Source organism: Perna viridis, chromosome 8 (genome assembly GCF_037379345.1).
Source record: "Perna viridis isolate PV_CMFRI_1.1 ecotype Kerala chromosome 8, ASM3737934v1, whole genome shotgun sequence".
Lineage (NCBI taxonomy): Eukaryota > Metazoa > Mollusca > Bivalvia > Mytilida > Mytilidae > Perna > Perna viridis.
In genome coordinates this window covers 39,744,533-39,762,643 of record NC_142452.1, presented here as the reverse complement: position 1 = coordinate 39,762,643, position 18,111 = coordinate 39,744,533, and the positions used below count along the sequence as shown (strand labels likewise).

The window sequence follows — 18,111 nt, the reverse complement described above, 5'->3', positions numbered from 1 at the left end:
AACGAACTGTTTAGGAATGAGGGGCCAAATAAAGGGACCAGAAACAAGCAGTTTCTTGATGGTCGGGCACTACCTTGAGTAAATATGAATGGATCTCTTCTAGATTTTACCACAATGTGTCAATCCACAAAAATAAAGTTGGTATTGATTTTGGGGTTGCGACTTGAATCGTTTAAGAATGAGGAGACGAACAGGGAACCAGAAACCAACATTTTTCTGATGTATGGACTAAAATTTAAGATCTCCAGACCTGAAAATTATACTGCAAGGTGCCATACAATAAGAGGAAGACAAGGATTCATTTTAGAGATAGTGATATATACTTATTAGGAATTAGGGCCTAAAAGGGGTCACTTTCTGGTCAATTTCATATACTTTGTCAAAATTTAATCTTTATCCACCATTAAGAGCTGTTTCAATTAAGCTTGAATTATGCATTGTGTCATACTTATTGTAATTGAAACATGTGTTCAAATCTGTATCAGTAGTATGCGTTAATTACATTATAATATTTGCCAATGAGATACGGTAAAATAAATTTGCACATCACACAAATTGTTCTATTTTTAGATCTTACTCAATATAGTTGCTTATTAACTGGTAATTAATTTAAAACATTGTGTCTTACATAATTGGAACTACGGGATTTCTTTGAGTTGTTTAATTTTTCAGTTTCGGGTCAAATAATGGAAGGTTTAAAGCCGCTTTAGCTGTCATTTTCGTATCCTTTGTTTCTGTTGAAATATGCCTGAACTTTGAATTATCTTTACTAAATTGTACTATTCCTATATAGTTTCATTTGATCTCCACATATAAATGCATTAAATACATCAAATAGATATCCGTTATTGCTATTTTTAACAAGGTGAAAGTATTTTTTAACACAGATGAATGTCCTGTCGGTAATCATCGGAAGTAATGGCGAAAAATAATTAGATTAGAGCTATCGATCTTCTTTGACTTGAATGGTTGTTTTATGGCTTCAATTGCATTACTTCATGTACAAACTTATTTCCTCGAATCAGCAAAATTCAGTAGAATCAATATGAACAAATTTGGCAGCTAAAGCAGCTTTAAAATACTTTGAACAGTTTCATTTTCTATCAGAACCTTCTACTGTGTCCAACATTAAATCACAATTCATACTCTAACCTAAAAAATGAGTTTTGTCCAAATTTGTCTCAATTGGTTAGGGTTCGGCCACTGTGGTCGTATCAAGCTGCGCCTTGCGTCGCATTTTATTTACATGTATAATGCTCTAACAGCCTGTATTCCTTTTAAAGGAATAAACCGGAACCAACTTCAATAGTATCCAAACAAAAGTTAGTTGTAAATTATTAACATTATCTTTTTGATTTGAATTCACCATTATGATTACGAATAACATTCAATTTATTATAGTAATATCACTCAAAAATCACGTGGCATCATAGCAGCGCGCCAGTGTGCGTAATACTTAGGTTCATTGTCGGTTTACATGGAACAATTAGATGAATAAACACAAAACTCCGATATTCTGCAAAATTGGACTATTGACTACATGTTGGCATTTCCGACCATCTAATTTTTCAAGTCAAAATTCAATTCAGCGCACTTTGTAAGTCGGAACTGTTTGTCACATCAAACTTTAGCCACGCTGAAATAAAATTTAAATCTGCCCTTAGATCGATGCATGTACCTTTCATATACTTTCAACTGTTTCTCAGTTGACAAGCTAAAATAGCCCAATTGCAACAAAGTGTCGCATATATATTCATAGGTACTTAGGTTTTTCTGTAAAAGCACTCAAGTTTTGAGTACTTAGTTCCATAGACACGTACATTAACACGCCGAAATCTTTGAAATATTCCCTATTATCTCACAATTGAAGAGCTGAAATACCATGATTTCCCGCCATATTTCTGGTTTCCTGCCAATTCAATGCTATATATCGTAAGTCTTATGTTAGGTACCAGTTGTATCATTTTCATTCGGAACTTCGGGTTTTTTTCTTTCACTAAAGGTACAGAGCAGACATATTTTTCAATTAGATTTAAGATACCTCTTATGATTTTTGATTTAAGGAGACAAAGGGGACACACCCCAAAACGAATATTTTTTTTTGTCCGTTTTTGATTTTTGTCTTGGATTCTTCATGAGGACCCGTCCACTATAAAATAAACCTTTACTATTTGCTTCATCCGGATAAAGTGTATTTGGTCACCGATCGAATGTTTACTGGAAAAAATATGATACTATTTTTATCAATATGTAAATTTACTTCGTGTGTTTGATAAGCTTAAGATGTCTATAAAATTGTTATTGTTCTATAATGAGACGTTACCTTTTGATATGTTGTCAACATTTTTAGTTTAATCATTCGTCATGAAATATTATATTCGAAAGTGTAAAATTGTGGGACTGTTTGTTGTGTGTTTATTGATGGTGGACGCGTTTCTTACCTTTATGAAGTGGGGTGAGTACACAATTATAGTCCTTTGAATAACAATGGCCAGGGCGGATCATACATAATTTGAAAGGAGCATCGACCAATTTTTTGCAATTGTGTCACCCGGAATTAACAGAATTCTTTGAAAATGCGGGTTTCAAACCGCCGGAACTTCCTCATGGATTAGCCACTGCATAATAACATTATCAAAAGTTCATAGAGCGTTTTTACCTAATATATTAACAGAATACATCAAGGTATTCATGCATCATAAAAGTAATATTGAACAAACAAAACAGCAGGTACATACTTTGTGATGAATCGAATGCAATTGCTCAGCTGAAAACATGTACATGTATATAAGACTTTGTTTTTGGAATAACATTGCTAGTATGTTTACTTCTTGATAGATTTACTTATAGCCTTTGATCTTCAAGCAGACAAACAAAGCACAGGGGCGGATTCAGATTTTTTTTGAAAAAGGGGGTTTACATGTAGATAAGTTCCGAAAAAAAGAAGGTTACAGACTATTATTTGCAATTCTTTGCCAATATTTTGCAACCAACACAGGTTTGCAACCCTTGGAGCATTCTCTACCCCCTCAGACGGAAGCATTGTACCCCCATAAGCGAGTGAGATCGAGAACGACTATTTGATGGTTATGTGACACTAAGAGGACTATAGTTAGGTCTTGAACAGCATCAAACTATTCTGGTGAGGTTGATTCAAAAGGGGGCGGGATGGGGTCCAATGGCGCGTTAAAGAATTTTACCACACCACCTTCCCAAGATGTTTTCTCTCTAGCTGACTTTAAGTTCCACTCATTATAATGCATACATTGTAGTTCATTTATTGTAAAAAGCATGCTCTCTTTTTCTGTCTAAAATTTTGTAAATTATATACGTGCAATTGCATATAGGAAAGAACTGAATAAGTATGAATTATTTATATTATTATATACTTGTATTGAGTTCAATCCATTTTGTTTTGAGCAATTATCTAATGATATTGATAAAGTTCATAAATATATATAACTTTATATATATTAATATGTAAACGTCTTAGAATGTGACGACTCTCTTCGCTACACTACCCCATCGGATCAAATTGATACAGGGAAGATAATGTAAGTATCTGAAGTGTCTGAAAAATTCCAAACGATATTAGAACTGCCGAATTTGCACAGCAAATTTTAGCCGTTCCCTCCGATGGACACGAACTCGTACTGCTGTGACATCTATGGCAACACCGCCTGCACAAAGTCCAGCTCCCTTGACCACTTGGCCAGCTAGGCTATATAGTATTATAGCTTTCACTGCATAGTCGGGTCATTCCTCCTCGTAGGTAAATTTAGGGTTGTAACTTGGTAGTAAGGGACAGCTCACCTAGGTGTTTTTATGTATAATGTCTTCTTTCGTAATCAGGAATCGGTCCGTTTTTAAGGGTACGCAGTAGTCCCGCATGCGAGTACCGGACACAAGAAATTTCTTAAATGGACTCAGTGATGTGAATTGTTCGCTGGACTCTGTTCAAATCATAGGCCATATGCTGGACTCAAGGGTAAGGGGGTGGGGTAGACCCCCTTAATTTATTAGAAAAAGATTTGTTGATACTAACAACGATTGTTATAGTAGTTCAAGAATCCTTGTGTTATACAACTTTTTTTACCACTTTGGCTTGCCTTATATGAATGCATCCTATCTGAGATGGTGAATATGTGCATAATGGTGGGGTCAGATGGAAGTGGAATTGAAGTGAATTTAGTAATTGGCAGGACATATCATTTTTGTCTCTTACAATTCTAATTAAGGCAAGGAATACAAAAATGTACGTAATACCTCATTTGATTGGTGAACCCGTGATTCCGCTATCTATAAATTCGCTTTGGTATCCTATTGTTAGCACCCGATAACCCACAGATGATATATTGAATTAACTAGAAATAATTACCAATAGCAAACGGTATTGATAATTTAGTTCCGTTATCTACCGTGTTATCGGGCGTTATCTTTGGGTTAGCGAGTGTTGTCTATAGGTGAGCCAGCGTTATCTATGGGATAGCGGGTTGCTAACTTACAGATAGCGAATTTCATTATCGATCACAGGTGATTTAGTGAGTTAGGGCCGGTCAACCCATAGATAACGGTGTTATCTCATTGGTTAACATGGCGTGCAATTTATACAGAATGCGAAAACATTCATGATCACATGATATTAGCACTACCCCTAACGAATCTGCGAAGCTGATTCCAGTATGATAATTGGGTGTTGTTCGATCGACAGAAAATAAAGCCCTTAAATAGCGAATTTAACATCTGGTATTTTTTATCTATTATATATCTACTCAATTCATACACATAGTTTTATGGCCATGCAATCATTTATCATATATACATTTTGCACCTTGAAAATTTGAGTTTTCGCACCTTTGGAAAATCAATGAATGTAGCTTATTTGAAATTGATGTATTCAAATAACATGTACAATTATTTATGAAATCCGAAGGAAATTACGGCATGCTTCAATTTATGTTTATTGATCCGATTCTTTCAATATATATTTTATTAAAAATTAATCGGAATGGTGTTTATAAAGCAACACCATGCAAATGTCCTACCCTTTCGACATTTTTCAAAAGGGGACCCAAAGCGGTTGTCCCAATATTTTCCTTCACGAAGAACTGAAAAAAAAACATGAATCATATCTCCTGATGCTAAATTACAAATGGACTTTGCTTAATTATCATAATCCATTGAATTATATTGCCTCAAACATTTTTAACGTTTTAACTTCAATTTCATTAAGGGACACACCCTTTCCGGATCCGTTAACATAACATAAACCTCTACTGCTTGCATTTGTATCTTGCACAATGGATCACACACAGAAACGTGTTCACTAAATTATTGTTTTTATTAAGAAATAAAATCATTTAAAAAAGGACTATACGTTTTATACACATTGATAGTATTGATATTGCACAGCTGCTGGTGAACGATCCCCAATTATGTATTTACAGTCTGTCCAAATTAAGCGTGAACTGAAATGTTATCCACTGTTACTTCACTGGCAAATCGATATATTTTGTGAAGGGAGCTCATGGGGGTTTCCAGAAAAAATGTTTCCAGGCTATTACTCCCTCATTTTTGCCAACATTTTACAAAAAAAATTAAAAAATTAAGAGAAAAATGTTATGCTCAAGAAAAAATTTGACGTTTTGATCTCAATACACCCTTGGATCAACCACAGAATGTTTTCTACAATAAATGTTTATTTATTTGGTACATGCCTATAGGATATATACAAATGCAGAATATGAACATGAAAGAAATAAAATTTGAAAGTAAAAATTAAAAACAATCAAGCTAAGCTACATGTTTGCCAACCCCCCAAAAGTCAATTCGTAAGGTAGAAACGGACTTGGCACAGATTAGAGACCTCAACTTCAAGTCATTGCTTCATTCGGACGAATTGTAGTTGGTCGGAGCGTTTATTAGAAAAACAAAACATGATCATAGTTTGAATACGTAGATTTATGTGTGTTTGATGGATGTATCTATAAAATTATTATTGTTCTTTGATAAGTATGTTGTTAACATTTCTGGTATAATCATTCGTCATGAAATATTATATTCGGAAGTGTAAAACTGTGATACTGCTTGGTGTGTATTTAGTGATTGCTGAAGTGTTTCTTATCTTTATGAAGTGGGGTGAGTATACATTTTTTTAAGAACAACGGTCAATGCGGATTAATAGATTTTGAAAGCTAGGGGTGTTTTAGAAAAAGGAGGGTTTAAACTTTTTTCCCATGTGTGCCCGAAGTAAAGAGAATTTTGACAATGCGAGTTTTTGACCCTGGAAATTCTTCTTGTATTCGCTACTGCATAATAACGTAAGTTCGATGATGCGTTTTTACCTTATATAAAAACAGAATACTTATATCAACATATTCATGGATAATAAAAATAATGTTGTTGAAGAAACTAAACAGCAGGTTAATTTTGAATGATGATGCCAATGGCTCAGCTTGGAACATGAATATAAGACTTTGTTCTTGGTACATGTATAACATTGCATGGTAACCGATTTTTTAGGCGGGCAAACAAAGCATAGGGGCGGATCATGAATTTAAAAAAAAAGGGTGCTAGATGGAATCGGAAATAAGAGGTTGCAGACTAATATTTGGGGAAAAAATAGACAACTATAGTTAGATAAATGACATTGTATAATATATGTATTCAAACCATTACAATACGTTCAAACTGATCAAATGATTTTGACAAAGTTCTGATGGGATTCCAGATTAAGGAGGCCCCTGACAAGCTATTGTCCTATCATTTTTTTTCATATTGTACATAAAATTACAAAAGACAACCAACAAAAGATGGCGGGGGGGGGGGGGTCATGATATTCATTTATATATTATCTACCATAAAATATTGACTTGAATTAAGAGATATATTTCGTATATTTTTTTAGGAATGTTTGGGAAAAAAGTAGGTGTCAATAGGCTTATTTTCCAATAAGTTTTAAAACTAACTCCGGTTTTCCATGTTTAATTCTCGTTTTAAGATTTTTGTTTCGTGTTGACAGATATTCACGGGTGTAAGATCATAGTTTATAATCAAACTTCCATGACATAATGAATGCTTGCATTAAGTATTTTAAGGAGGTAGACCTAGGGTAAGGGACACAACCCTTACAAATCATTGGAACGTTTGTATTCAGGATTTTACATCAATGTCATGTAAGCATCAAAGTAACTTAGATTAATTTCATTCTGTGTCAAATGAAGCTTGATAGTCTTTGGTGAAATTGAATATGATACAAACATATCACGGACTTCATGAGATATGTCCCTTACCCTAGGTCTATCTCCTAGAAACTTAACTGCATTTAAGTGTTTGGCAGTGTGAAGCCAGATATTCATCAACTCTGAACAAACTCCAGGGCAATTAGTACGATGCATTAGTCGTAAAGTTGATATGAATGTACATGTACAGTTCAGTAATTACTATGTTTAACACAACATAATTTTTAACGAAGTTAAAAAGTCATGGAACGCAATAGTTGCAATGAAATTGACATGTACGAAATAAGCAATTTACAAAACGCGTGAAGAAATGAACTCCCATGCATGAACAGTTATAGTCATCATCATATAGGTTACATTTGTGGTATTGATTCTTTTGGTACAATTTCGTAGAAATCAATATTCGTTTATTTTTTTATTTTCTTAAGTAATTGCACAAGCATAGAACCGTCTTTTGTGAAAGAGTAATCCAGGGAACGAAGATTCTAGCGGAAATCAAAAGAACATAATCCAGGGACAAAGACCAGACATGGAGAACAGACACACACAACAAAGAACATAAAATAACCAAAATAATACATTCATTTTGTACAAAGTAACAAAAGTAAATGAGCAACTCGGACTCCACTAAATACTAAGGACGGCACTATACCAATTGAATACATGCATACATTTGTAACCACAAACATTTTTTGCGGTCGTATGAAAATCACAAATCGAAGTAACTGGTCATTTATTAGCAATAAACTTTGCTCATTAAGCTCAACTTTGACTGGCGCAATTATTAATTTCCTATTTTTTTTAATAATGACATGGTGGATTTCATACCATTTTCAAGGCATTTTCTGTACAAAAAATAATCTGACTTTTATATGTTTTCGACCCAACTGCAAAATTTCACATTATTCAACCGATAAGAAATTTCGTTAACCTTATCCTATAGTGAGATAAAGATACATGTACTGAGTGTGTCTCGACACTTTAATTACACATGAGATCAGTTCTCACCTCTCAGGAGAACTGTCAGAAGATTCGGTCGGCTTTCGGGCAGTTCTAAAGGTGTCATAGAACAGTTCTAGAGCCAGCTGTTCTGACAGTTCTACTAGCAGGACCGGCTCTACGAAAACATTTTTACTACTAGAGCCAGCTCTTTTGACATTTCCAGCAGAGCCGGTTCTACGAGAACAGTACTAGTACATGTAGTAGAGCCAGTTTTACTGGTAGAGCTGGCTCTGTTAGAACTGTCAGAAGAGCTGGCACTGTCCGAGAACGGCTCTAAATCTGTCATAGAACTGTTCTTCTGACAATTCTTGAACAGTTTTGTGAGAGGTTAGAATTGATATCATCTGTAAGTGGTATCCAGTGTGTTTATTTACGGTCAATCATTCGTTTTGCTATGATTGCCGTTTCGGAATTCGAAACGGCCTCAGAAGTGTGAGGGAGTCGATGGTCCGATCCAGTGCCGAGTCACAACCAATACTTTAAAACTGATAGAATGACGTTTTCTCTTCCATCCACGCGGCATAAAGGAAACATAGCGATTATTGTTTTGCGGAATAATGAACAATTAACTCGGTGGATGTTTCTAGAAAAGCAGAGAACGTATAAACCCTACCGGTTCACATTGTCCATGCTCCGTTTTTAGTGGAGACCGGGTTGTTCATTTACTTTCGTTAATTTGTATATATTATTTTGGTTATTTTATGTTCTTAGTTGAGTATATCTGTTTTCCATGTCTGGTGTTAGTCCCTGGATTACATTCTCTTGATTTCCGCTAGAATATTGGTTCCCTTGATTACTCTTACTTTAGTTTTTGCATGTACATGTACGATGTACATTGTCTGTGCGTGTTATTTTGGTTATTTCATGTTCTTTGTACTGTGTGTCATTTATTTGTCTGGTCGTTGTCCCTGGATTGTCATGGTTCTTTTAAAAAAAAAAAACCCTTAATCCCTTGATTTCCCTTCCGAATAACGTGTGGATTGGTATTGTAGCGGAAATGGCCGTGTAGTTTCGATTGGCGTGAACCAGATTTAAGAAATAAGTCAAGGAAACTCCATTTTATTATTGTTTTACCAAGGGCTGGCTATTCATTTTGTATTGTTTTAGCCCAAGCGATAGCGAGGAATCAAATAACAACATAAAGGCCAGCCCTTGATAAAACAACGATAAAATGGAGTTTAGATTCTGTAATTTATTTCGATTCTGATAGGACTAGCTTCTGCATATTTTTGAATAGACACAGCCTGTGTGTTGCACAGTATGTTGGCCATGTGTTTATCATTTTGTATTACGACTGTGGTCTGAAGAACATTAAAGCAAACCATATTAGTATCGTGGATAGACTTACGAACAACGATACACCAAAACAGGACTACAAGACGCAAATGCCTGAGATTTGGCAAAAGTTTAAAATACCAAAGAAAAAACAAAACAAAAACAACAGATCAAGCGAAAATGCTTCAAAATCAGCATCAAAATACGTGAGACTTATCATGACAGGCCTAACATAATACGCACCGGTCATGACAGGCGTGACATAATACGCACCGTCTAGAAAGAGGGGCATATAAAAGCATCTACTTGCAACTTGTAGTTGAAATGAATTTATGAATAGTCAATAAGCCACTCTTATAGACAGAATGATAGACAACGTGTGCTTAAGTGTCTGATTTATGACGACTATTAATGGTAAACCAAGCTGATAAATTTACACAAAATAAACGCGTCAAGGTCTTCATTAAACGTCAGTGTAATCGTTAAACGGCTGACATGTTTGAATAACGAAATATTTGAATGTTCGTCTGACAAGGAGGGAACATATAACCGAGTTATTATATCAAGTGAAGTGTTCAATGTTGACTTCACCTATTTTAGGAATGCTTAATAAAATGCTTTCTGGCAATTAAGTTTTTTTAGAACGAAATTCCAGCCCCTGATATTCACCCAGACCATGACTAAGACAGACCGAAATGTTTTTTTTTAACCTACATATTTTTTTTCGATGAGATTTTTTTTCGCGTGAGCGCGATAATTATACATTGTAGGTATTATTTTCAGTAACAGCCAGTTTTGATTTCCCCTTGATGCGAGGCTCTTTTTAAAGTTGAATTGTGGCTAGGACCAGATGCACAATATTATGTTACTAATGCTATTTTTTGTATTTTTACGTATTTTTTCTTATACATATCCATGTGTACTTTTTATTGTTTAGACCAATCTCAGGTCCGCCACGAGTTGTAGGCAATTCTAATCCAAACAAAGGGGGAGGGTCTACGTCGAACGCGAGCCCTCCCATTTTTCTGAAAAAAAGGTTGTTGCTTTGATAGAAAATCACTTAAGCGTGACGATTTGCGCCAGTTTCGTTCATTTTTCTTCATTTTTATTTTTTATGTAAAATTTAAAAGGATAACATAATTAGATTTATTTAAAATTTCTGCAGTGGTAGATTTAATTAACATAAACGGTGTTTACAAATTTATCCACCAATCATCGTCCGAGGTATCGAACACAGCTGTGTTGTATTTTCTTTCGGGGGGGGGGGGGTGGGATGGGTGCATCTATCAAAGATAGCTATAAATAAAGCCGGGGATTACCACTGCATTTGCATAACAGTATGACATCGAATGTACGGGGCACAATAGGGGAAAATTATGATTAGATGGATCTTTTCCGGGGCTGCAGAATGTCATAGACAATGTTAACATATTGGTTATTTGTATATTTATATTACATTTATATATTTATTTTATATTTGCATAAGCTATCAAAATATTAATGATATAATATTTCTATACTTTTATAGATACTGAACAGAAACCCAGAGCGAGAATCTCGTCTACCCTCAACTACAAGCATTTTATACAGTTTGTAAGTTTATGTATAGCATTTCACGTAAGTAATGTGAGTTGCAGAAAGTTGTTGACGAGCGAAAATTATTTTTAAAATGTATTATCATGGCTAATAAAGGAATGAGATCAAGATAGTGAAATAGGGGAAGTGAATGTATTGGAAATATGTTCATGTACATGTATAAGGTCGCCACCTGGAGGATAGAACTACTTTGAGTTGCGTATGAGTACAATTCAGGCAAATTTTTCACGAAGAAATTCTCCTATCTGCATCCGAGGTTATTTTTTAGTGTAGAGGAAATGGCCAAGAATATTTTAGTGTTGACAGTAGCGGAAATGGCGGCGTAGTTCCGGTTGGCCTCTGCTGATGATCCATTAGAATATAACATCTTGGTATGCATGCATGCAAAAACAACACAAAACAAAAACAAAACACAAACAAAACAAAAAACAAAACAAAACGAAACAGATACAAATGCAAATACGAATACAAATATACAAAAACAAAAAAACAAATAATAAAATCAAATATGCGATCTTTTGATGTATCAAATTCCGATAACCTAACCGTTTTAATTTGGTTTTATTTAGATTTATGAATATTGACTATGTGTGATATAAATATCTAGATGAACTGCCAATGCAGTTCGTATTTCTGTTCGATTGGATTTTTTTTACTGAGATAAAAGCAATTTTTATGAACTATTCAGTTGCCCGGATTTTTTAAAAGTGGTTTGAGATAACGACTTAAGTAGCAGTCTTTGTAAGGATCATGCAAACTCTGTAATATATGATACATGTACACCCCAAAAAGGCTACATTTTTTATTTTCTTAATTAAGTTGTCTTATGGGATCTATTTGATGAAATGTATGATAATTTATTCCAATTTGTCTATTCTTATGAGATAGTGTATATGTACATTGAAAATTTGAAGTTTATATTGTATCTTATTTTCATTTACAGAGTTATCTCCCTTAATTGTGAATTCTACAGCGCATTCTTTATAATTAATTTCATATGAAAAGCAGCATGTTTATGTTTGCTATAAAATTTAAAACAAATTACACATGTAGGCATTCCAACCATGAATTACATTTTGCATGATTCTTAGCTGGAGTACTACTTTAAAATATTTTCTTTTTAGAAATATTTAAACATGTATGACTTCACAAAAATCTAAGTTTCAAATAGTTCTATGACTCTTTCATTTTGTGACAGGTAGGAGGAATTATGCATTGATGGTATACAATTATTGTACTCTTGAATATGAAATTGTCGTAGTTTAAAAATATAGTTATCTTTCTTCTGCTACATATAAAATATTTCTGTGTCCCTGTAAAACTTGTTCAACCATCAGAGTCAATCGTTTGATTTTATGAAGGCATGTGTACTTTAATATTTGACCTACATGTCCTCCATATTATGTCGATCTAATTTTGTCCAAAATATTTCACACGTGTTTTTTCCGTGAACTATTGTTCCGCCGTTGGATGTTTTAGTACAAAACTGTGGAACCTGAATAAACCAAACCCTGAATAATCCAAAAACCTGTCTGAAGCAGAAATTTTAAAAGTCCCTTAACATTCGAAATACATTTAGAATCTGGATAAACGAACACAGAAAATAATTTACAAATAAAAAGTCCACCAGGGGCGGGACCAGGTGAAGGCGTAATGGGCGTACGCCGCCTCTTTTCAAAGAAAAAAAATCTATCGTATTCTGCTAAATATTGAATGTATTGAACGTGACAATTTATCATATTCATAATCTATTTATAAACATGTCATAATCTGGATTCCTTTTATATTAATTCTCGTAATTACGACCATCCTTTCATAAATTCCACATTTGTATTACATTTTTGTACTTAGACGATTTCTATTTTAGCCCGGCGAGCGAACCGACTGGAGACGCGCTGTACAGGTCTTCAACACAAGAGATAGTCCGAATGAAAGTAAGTTGTACTAGTGATTGTTTTTTCCAGATCATCATGCAGGAGGGAAACAGATTTAAAAAAAAAAACACAAATTCCACTTTCATCTCTAAGTCAGAAACAATTACAGACCGGGCGGATAACCAAAACTCAGTTTTCATTCGGCTGTCACACTTTTCTTATGATAGATTAATTGTACATAAATTTGGTACATATTTTTATGTACCTGTACTATGCAGGAGTTGTCGTTCTCGATTCGGTTACGTAGGAGACGTAAAAAACAAGCGATGCAGAGATCAAATAGAGGCCTTTTCAAATGGAAAAATAGTGAAATTATATTGTCAGTTTCGGTGGGTTTTCGATATGCATGTTTCTGTTTTTTTTTTCATTTTGCCTGGGTCTTACAAATACTTACACTTTATTGCTATAGCATCAGTATTTTACATACGTTACAATAGGTCTTCGTATGTTGTATTAAATTAATATTCGAACGGCAGACGTCACAATTACATGTAGGATCTTCCATGTTCGGGTATATGTTATATCTTTAAAGAATACAATTATGGCACCTGACGCATATCAGAAAAAAAACCCCAAAAAAACAAAGTACAAATGTAAAATTAGAACAACGGAATTCTAACATGACAGTTTAGTCAAATTTTCAGCTATTTTAATTCATGTATTTGCATAGTATATGTACAATTCTTGTTTGAAATTTTTATTTTCATATTTTGAGCCTTGTCAATTGTAAAACGTCAATTATTTTAATACAAATGCAGTAATGTAGCGAGGAGACATTCGCCGGTATGAACCGACTATAGAAAAATATACTTCCGGTTCGTCTGTTATAAATGTATACCTGTATGCCGTCGAAGATGCAATCTTCTCCGCGGACCTATTGCTGCTTCCTGGTTTACTATATATCACTCCGCTAGCATTTCAGCTCTGCTATAAAGGATTTGAAATAATAAATTGGGCAAGAGCACTACTCATTACAATCTGCGATGTGTTTCCGCTGTACTGTACTAGTTTGCAACATATTTGTGTGGTGGACGTGTTTTTCAACAAACGGTCAGCATTCTAATGGGAACAAATTATGCTGCTTTTCTTGATGACATATTCCTTCACTCTTATGATGCTGACTTTATAGCTGATCTGATCCGAAAGAAAGAATATCGTTTGGCTAGATCCTTTAAACTCAGTTTACGCTATATAGATGACGTTTTATCTTTGAACAATCCTAATTTAGGGGATTTGATACATCGCATCTACCCAAAAGAACTTGAGATACTGTGAAGTCAGCCTCATATCTCGGCCTACACTTTGTAATCGATGGCAAAGGAAAACTATTGACCAAACTTTACGACAAACGTGATGACTTTTCATTCAGAGTTGTCAACTTTCCTATCATCTGTGGCAACATCCCTTCAACACCTGCGTATGGAGTGTTCGTATCACAACTGATACTTTATGCCAGATGTCATTTTTATCGTGCTAGAACTCTAAAAAATAGGCTTCTGGGACAGGGTTATGTTGCTACAGGATTGAAGTCATCACTACATTAGTTTTATGGTCGTCATCATGAACTGGTGGATCGTTATGGTGTATCCATCTGCACCATTAAGATTGATTTATTTAACGGATCATAGTTTTTCTTTCCTCATCTGTCTACCCTGGACTTGACTTTTTATGAGCAACTCGGCGCGTGTTTCTAGAAAAGCAGAGGACGCTTATCCTACCGGTGCACCTGGTCCATGCCCCCAGTTTTTTGTGGAGTCTGAGTTGCCCATTTGCTTTTGCTACTTTGTATGTGTGTTACTCTATGTTCTTTGTTGTGTTTGTCTGTTTTCCATGTCTGGTCTTTGTTCCTGGATTACATTCTACAACCGTGGTTCCCATGCGTACTCTTGCATAAAGTGTTGAGTGGCAGTGTTGTGAATTTTTGAAATAGCGAATATACCCTCTAGATCAATGCAGGAGATGATAGACGAACCACTGGGTAAAACTAATATTGGAACACGAATCTGTGGTTTTGATTGAACGAACTGCATAATGGAAAGCACTGACAGTTGGGTCTCTTTATATTCATTTATAAGTGCTAGGGCTCATTTCAATTTAATTTAATATTGTCTCGTTTGTTTTCTTTTCAGAATTTCTTACCATAGGAATTCCAACCGTCAGGAGAGAAAAATCAAGTTACTTTTTCGAATGTTTTGGTAGCTTGCTGAACTGTACTGGAACAGACGATATGAAAGACATTGTTTTTGTGATATACTTGGGAGATTTCAATCAAACTTGGAAGGAAGAAATGGCAAATAAACTGCAAAGACAATACCCTAAGTTAATAGAAAATGGAACTATTCGTGTGATAGAATCTCAGTGGGATTTTTATCCGCAGTTAGACAATTTGAAGCATACATTCAACGACAGTGAGGCTAGAACAAGATGGCGTTCAAAACAGAATGTTGATTTTGCATTTCTGTGGTTATATAGTCTATATTTAGGACAGTATTATATGCAGATTGAGGACGATGTACTAACAATGCCAGGCTACATGTCAATAATAAGACAATTTATTTCTGAACAAAAGAATGAATGGACGTGTTTAGAGTTCTCACAAATGGGATTTATAGGAAAACTTTTCCATTCTAAGGACTTAGAGCTGCTTGCTAAAACCATTTTATTGTTTTATGATAAACAACCTGTTGATTTTCTATACCAATATTTTAATGCGTTAAATTTACAACGGGGAAGAATATTTCGGAGGCCCACTATATTTCGACACATTGGTTTTCACTCTTCACTTTCGGGAAAAACAATGGAGGCAGTTGATACTTATTTTGACGACGCACAAAAATCAATGAAGGGAGATAACCCACCTGCCAAGTTGTTTACAACGTTGCGCCAGTCTCCTGATTTTCCTTTGGAAAATGCATACTCATCACAAGATGGGTACTTTTGGGCGCATTCTAGTCCAAAAGTTAATGATACTATAAGTATATTATTTAATCAACCACAAAGTCTTCGAAGAATTTCTGTAATCACAGGTTCTAAGGGACACAAACGCGATATCTTAGAGCATGGACGTCTAGACGTCTGTATGCGTATTCATTTAGGGCCTACTAATGATGCCAGATGTTTAAACAAGACCGTACTTGGTACTTTTGTGAACGGAACTGTTCATATAAATAATGTTTTCCAACTTATCAAAGGTACAATTTCCAGCTTACAGATTACGGCTACAGCGAGTCAGAATTTCTGGTTAATTGTTAAAGAAATAGCCGTCTTTAACAAAATATAGATATTAAATTCTTTTTAAATTTCATTAAACAGCAGTACATCGGAGTAATCGGTAATAAGAGAGCTTTGGATTATACGATCGTCTCCTCAAAGTAAACAAACACATACTGAGTGATAGACACAACAGTCGTTTACCGTTTGACAGAGCACATTGCAGGGACCACAAGTGCTCTTTACTGAGGACTTAGGCAGGATTGAGCACATTACAGGGATCACCAGTGCTCTTTACTGAGGATTAGGCAAAATTAAGCACATTGCAGGGACCAACCAGTGCTTGTTATTGAGGACAGAATTTTGTACATTGCAGATATCAGACAGTATTCTTTTTGAGAACTGAGGCAGGTTTAAGGATGCATAGACCAATCGGTGCTCTGTATTAAGTATTGCGGTAGGATTGAGTAGTACGTGGACCAATCAGCGCTCGTTGTTGAGGACAGAGACGTGCAGGAGTAGGTTATTGCAGGGTTCTATCTATGCTCTTTATTGTGTATCTGGAAGGGACCTATCGGATTTTTTTATGGAGGACTGAACAATGCAGGTGTTACATGTACATGTACCTATTTCGTTTGATATAACTTAAAAGAAATAGTTCTCTGTGATCTAACTGCATAAATGTCTGTTTTGCAGAAGGCGTGTTTTCTTTTGTATTTTTGCTGAGTTTGAAAAAGTGACAGGCATCATTTTTAAAGGTACATGTATTTGATTGGTGCGAACGTAGTCATATCAAAATAAAATGATTGGAGTGTGTTCAGTTGACACCAAATTCGGCCTTGAAAATAAACTTTGTACATGTAACATCAACATGGAACTGTTTTGGATAATAATGAAGTAAATAATGTGTACATACCTCGCCAACAAAATCATTTTTATTTCGTTTATCCATGCATAACATTGATGTCTTAGAGCAAAATGGAGTGAAAATGCGTTAATTCTGTCAAACTGGCAAAACAAAACTCTTGATTTACATGTAATTTCATTTCTTTCCGGGAGATACTGGCCACGTGCACATGGGTAAACAACTCGAACATATTCCAAACATGAAAGCATTTTGCATCAAGACACTTTTGACAAATATTTAGTTTTTCGAAGCATGTGACCAATATTTCCGATAAACTACGTAGGTAACTGGTTAGGGCACTTTGAACAAAGAAATTATGTCGTAATTACATACCGGTATTGCAACGTCGTATGTCAAAATTACGATAGAGTTGTACAAAATGTATGTTGAAATAACGACGTATACTTCTGACATACGATGTCATAATAAAGACATGACTAAAAATCATTGTAATTTCGATATTTTTACATCGCTTTATCGTAATTTCGATACCGCTTTATCGCAATTTCGACATAGCTTTATCGTAATTTCGACATCGCTTTATCGCAATTTCGACGAAGGATGTTGTACGTTGCTACAAGATCACCACTACAGAAGTTTTATGATCGTCATCGTGACCCTGTGTATTTGCACCATGAGAACCAATTTGTTCACCATGTTGTAGTTTTCCCGTCCTCGTTTGTCTTGACATTTGCGAGAAACTCGGCGGTGTTTCTATAATAGCGGAGGACGCTTATCCTACCGGTGCACCTAATCCATGTACTCAGTTATTATTTGGAATCCGGGCTACTCATTTTGTTTCTTTGTACGTGTTATTTTGGTTCTTTGATGTATGTTGTGTGTGTTTGTTTCCCTATCTTGTCGATATCATTGGGTTATATTCTTTTGAATTCTGCCCGAATCTGATCCATTGATTAATATTGGGAACGTGCTGTTTTGTTTTATG

General features: G+C 35.0%; 1 protein-coding gene across 4 annotated transcripts; it reads left to right on the top strand.

The window, feature by feature from the left end:
* The first annotated feature begins 2,063 nt into the window (after positions 1-2,063).
* On the top strand, positions 2,064-16,956 carry LOC148610462 (alpha-1,3-mannosyl-glycoprotein 4-beta-N-acetylglucosaminyltransferase C-like). Of its 4 annotated transcripts, none has more exons than XM_088543385.1 (4): positions 2,064-2,455; positions 11,047-11,135; positions 12,982-13,048; positions 15,178-16,956. In XM_088543385.1, the coding sequence occupies exons 1-4, from the start codon at positions 2,365-2,367 to the stop codon at positions 16,326-16,328; spliced, it is 1,398 nt and encodes a 465-aa protein (XP_088399511.1). In that variant the 5' UTR covers positions 2,064-2,364; the 3' UTR covers positions 16,329-16,956. The 4 variants fall into 4 exon arrangements, with proteins under 4 accessions (XP_088399511.1, XP_088399513.1, XP_088399510.1 ...); XM_088543387.1 differs by having other exon boundaries at positions 2,065-2,455; positions 11,047-11,111; XM_088543384.1 differs by lacking the exon at positions 2,064-2,455 and adding an exon at positions 5,765-6,138.
* Positions 16,957-18,111: the final 1,155 nt, after the last annotated feature.

Bases quoted from the DNA above. Each gene is read 5' to 3' on its own strand.
- LOC148610462 (XM_088543385.1), top strand. From the start codon at position 2,365: ATGAAATATTATATTCGAAAGTGTAAAATTGTGGGACTGTTTGTTGTG. The intron at 11,136-12,981 runs GTAAGTAATGTG...TTTCTATTTTAG, and splicing joins GTTTATGTATAGCATTTCAC to CCCGGCGAGCGAACCGACTG. The intron at 13,049-15,177 runs GTAAGTTGTACT...TTTTCTTTTCAG, and splicing joins AAGAGATAGTCCGAATGAAA to AATTTCTTACCATAGGAATT.